At 40.5% G+C, this 4,150-nt stretch overlaps 1 protein-coding gene across 1 annotated transcript; it reads right to left on the minus strand.

Annotated features, from left to right (window-relative positions):
* Positions 1 to 1,900: 1,900 nt before the first annotated feature.
* Positions 1,901 to 3,207, minus strand: LOC106873267 (zinc finger BED domain-containing protein 5). Its single transcript, XM_014920559.1, has 2 exons — positions 2,630 to 3,207; positions 1,901 to 1,964 (listed from the first exon to the last, which is right to left on the minus strand). The coding sequence occupies exons 1-2, from the start codon at positions 3,205 to 3,207 to the stop codon at positions 1,901 to 1,903; spliced, it is 642 nt and encodes a 213-aa protein (XP_014776045.1).
* Between the last annotated feature and the right edge of the window lie 943 nt (positions 3,208 to 4,150).

Raw genomic sequence — 4,150 nt, forward strand, 5'->3', positions numbered from 1 at the left:
CACACACGCACGCACACACGCACGCACATACACATACATACACTCACAAACACAAATGCGTGTATATATATATGTGTGTGTATGTGTGTGTGCATGTGTCTGTATGTATGCGCACACCCGCACGCACACATACACACACACATATATATATACACACATATGTATATACTTCTGGTTATATATATGTGTTTATTGTGTATATTTGTATATATGTATATACGTATATGCATTTGTATATATATATGTATGTATGTTTGTATATATGCATACTTATATACACACACGTACACAAATAGCACGCGCACACGCGTGTTTCAGTTTTGGAGCCCATTATACAAATGTTTGTTCTGACACGTCCCTATTCAGCTCATAAAGTCGAACAAAACTGACAATAAGGCAGGTAGCAGGGGGCAATCACAGTGAAAAAAATGTTACGAAGTGAGAACGTAGGTGCCTGTGGCTTTGATGTTGATTGGGAGGTTGTGCTGCGTTGATAACAGCACAATAAGACTTTTGTGTAAATAACGACTACATCCACACACGCCCGCGCACACACACACACATACACAGCACAATACACACACACACACACACACATGTACAATCACACGCAAACAAATTCACACAAGTACATCTATGAATAAACGTACACAAGTATCACGCGCCGTGCGTCACGCCGACGCACGCTCAAAACTCATCACCGAATTATTATGATTTGGGGTGGGAGAATCGTTATTGCGCCAGGCGAAATGTTTAACAGTATTTCTTCTGACGTTTTACGTTCTGAGTTAAAATTCCGCCGAGGTCGACTTTGCCTTTCATCCTTCGAGGTCGATAAAATAAGTACCAGTTATATACCCTCCTTAACTAATAGCCTCCCTTAAAATTGCTGACCTTGAGTCAAAATTTGAAACTGAAAGCTGGCAGACTGGCAGAATCATTAGCACGCTGGACAAAATGTTTAGCGGTGTTTCTTCCGGTTTTACGCTCCGCGTTCAAACACCGCCGAGGTTGTCTTTGCCTTTCACCCTTTTCGGTGTCGATAAAATAAGTTGCTGTTGATCACTGAGGTCGATGTAATCGACTTACACCCACCCCACGAAAGTGCAGGCTTTGTGGCTATAATGGAAAGAATTATGCTTTGGATTGGTAGAATTATTAAAGCGTCAGACCAAACGTCTTCTGCTGGTTGTTCTGACTATTTACATTCCGAGTTCAAATCCCAACACCTGTTTTGGCTTTCATCCTTTCTTGGTTGAGAAAATAAAGTATTGGGGTCGATGTAATCAACGTAACCCTTCCTTAAAATTACAATGACCCATAAGACATGCCCCTCTCCCCTAAATATTAAAAAATTACCAATGCAAAGAAAAGAAAAAGAAACTCACACACACGCACACAGACACACACAGACACACACAAAAACTGGCAGATACGAACAAATGGGTGGAGTTACATTTGAGGAACGCTGCATCAACACACTCCTCAGTTGCTACACCAATAATATCAACACCATCATCGCCATCACCACCGTTACTACTATCACGGGCGCCACTATTACAAACACTATCTATTCATACGTACAACAGCAGTCAGATTACACACCCCAGCGCGAACAAAACGGAAGCCATTAACTGCACGGTTATAAACACAAGCAATATAGAACTTATGGACGCATACACTAACATACAAGCATTATAGACAATAACTGTATCATGTCAACCAATAACGTTTCAGTACACATCATTCGTATGTCAGACCACGCATGCAAGATCTTAAAAAATAAATCTCCGAAAAGAGTAGGAAGCTCCAGGGGGAATATAAACAAAAGAAACTGCTCATGGACAAACCCACAGTCGGCCAAAGGCAGGGAACATCTATCCTCTTAAAGCAATGGTACTCAAACTTTTACAAAAGTTTTACGAGCTGGTCCTTTTACAGCTTTTTCCGATGATTCCGGTCCCCTACAAAATACAGAATAATTAACATGGAAAAAATGACAAAGATTCGTGTATCGTAATTTCAGGACTATGAATCGCACTACCCATAGACCCGTAACCCCGAAAACCACAACTTAATCCATGCAATGCCCTATTGGGATACAATAACTACACATGAAAATATGGGGAATCAGTTGTTCACTTGGTTACAACACAAATGAGAAACGAAAACAGTCTAAAAATATCCCGAGCGTCTGGCATTAACAACTGCATAAGACCCATTTATGTCCGTTTGGCAGAAAGAAGCCACGGGTTATACACGAAAACTACGGTATATGGCAGTGGTTCTCGAACTTTTGGCATCACCTTCCCCTTTCAACATGTTTGGGATGCTGTTTTCCTCCCCATTGTCAGGTCATTCCGCATATTGATTATCCAAGAGGTGCATTCCAATCAATTTAGCTGTTTTCAGCAGAAGAACTGTAATAGTATCCCAAAATGTGTAGAAGTTTTGCTACTGGACCACTAGTATGCACAGAAACCCACAATTTTAGTAGAAACACCGTCTTCTCCTCTCCTGAAGGTTTGCCATCCCTTTTCCTGAATCCCTGGTACATAACATGACAACAACAAAAATTATATAAGAAATTATTTATTCACAAAAGCAGACCATCTGTCATTTTATATACAGCAAAGTAACCAGCGCTTCTATGATCGGCTCTGTTTTGAAGAGGGCAACCCTCATTTCTGGTGTGACATCCAGTTGATTTCGTGATTTCGTTTTGTTGGCAAGGAAAGTAGAAAACGGGGTCTCACACTCATATGTGGTTGGAAATGGCATCAGTACTTTAAGAGAAACCTTTACGACATCAAAATATGACCGTGCCATTTCAATCCAAAAGTCAGAACAACACATTTCACAGGAAAAACATTTTTCACCTCGATCATTGACCAAATCAATGAACTGGTCTTGAATTGAATTGTCTTGTGTTGGCAGATCGCTAACAGAAAGTACAAAAGAGTTCCTGATGAAGCGGAAGTATTTGTCAAAGCCATGAAAATCGGGGAAATAAAGAAATATTTCTCTGCCAAGTATTGACACATGTTGTTTCATGAGTTCAACGATATCGTCACCGACTTGAATCACGTTTTCATCAATAAACATGTTTAGCTGAGGAAACGATGCAAAGTTCTTTCTATCCAACTTTTGGTGCCAAAGTTCAAGCCTCATTTTGAAAGCAGTTAGTTTTTCACGAGAATAAAACATGGTTATATCTTTCCCTTGCAGTGAAGGATTGACGGCATTCGCTGACTTGAATATGACAACTCAGAAATGCCAGGCAGATCAGAAAACATCGGTGAATTTAGCGAGCAAATCTGGCTTGGTGTCTTGTAAAAAATTGTGGACTTCTTTTCGTAGAAGGAAGAGGAAGACCCTCTTTATTGTCTTTCTTCTCGAAAGCCATCTCAGTAATGAGTGCAACAGAAGCGTTTCAAACTCAGAATCACTTTCTTTGCACAACTCGGAAAACAGACGGGAGTTGAGTGCGTTCGCTTTGATGAAATTCACCTCTGTGATCATGTAATTCAGAATATTTTTAACTCATCAGGCATGGTTTTCACCATTAGTGCTTGTCGATAAATTGTGCAGTGTGTACCAATAGCACTTGGGGATTTTTCGTTCACCAAAGTCGGAACAGCAACCAAGCATCGCTGGAGCGCTGTCAGTGCGCACGCCAATGACATGCTCCCAGTTGACGTCATGTGCTCCACCAAATTTGTCCATTTTGTTAAATATTTCATTTGCGGTTGTTTTGGTGCTGATGGTTTCAAGAAAACAAGAATTCCATCATCAGGTGATTGTTGTGTACATAACGTACATAGAAGTAAAGTTGGGCCAAGTTGGAAACATCGGTCGTTTCATCAAGCTGGATTGCGAAAATGTTCAAAATCGAATTGTGAATCTTAGAGACAAATCTTAAGAGACAAATCTTAAGAGACAGAATGCTATCAAACGGCTAACAGTATCGTTTGAGAGAGAGAGAGAGAGAGAGAGAGAGAGAGAGAGAGAGAGAGAGAGAGAAAGAGAGAGAGAGAGAGAGAGAGAGAGAGAGAGAGAGAGAGAGAGAGAGATGCTTCAGCTTCTAAAGTTCAAAACTTTCTAGCACATTCGATATGATATCTTTGCAGCAAAGTAATATCAACTCTTC

This window comes from Octopus bimaculoides, chromosome 3 (assembly GCF_001194135.2).
Source record: "Octopus bimaculoides isolate UCB-OBI-ISO-001 chromosome 3, ASM119413v2, whole genome shotgun sequence".
Taxonomy (NCBI): Eukaryota; Metazoa; Mollusca; class Cephalopoda; order Octopoda; family Octopodidae; genus Octopus; species Octopus bimaculoides.

What these genes read in the sequence shown, in the direction of transcription:
- LOC106873267 (XM_014920559.1), bottom strand. Translation starts at nt 3,207, where the DNA reads ATGTTTTATTCTCGTGAAAAACTAACTGCTTTCAAAATGAGGCTTGAA. An exon ending in GAAGCGCTGGTTACTTTGCT is followed by an intron (nt 1,965 to 2,629) that starts GTATATAAAATG and finishes TGTATTTTGTAG; the next exon opens with GGGACCGGAATCATCGGAAA.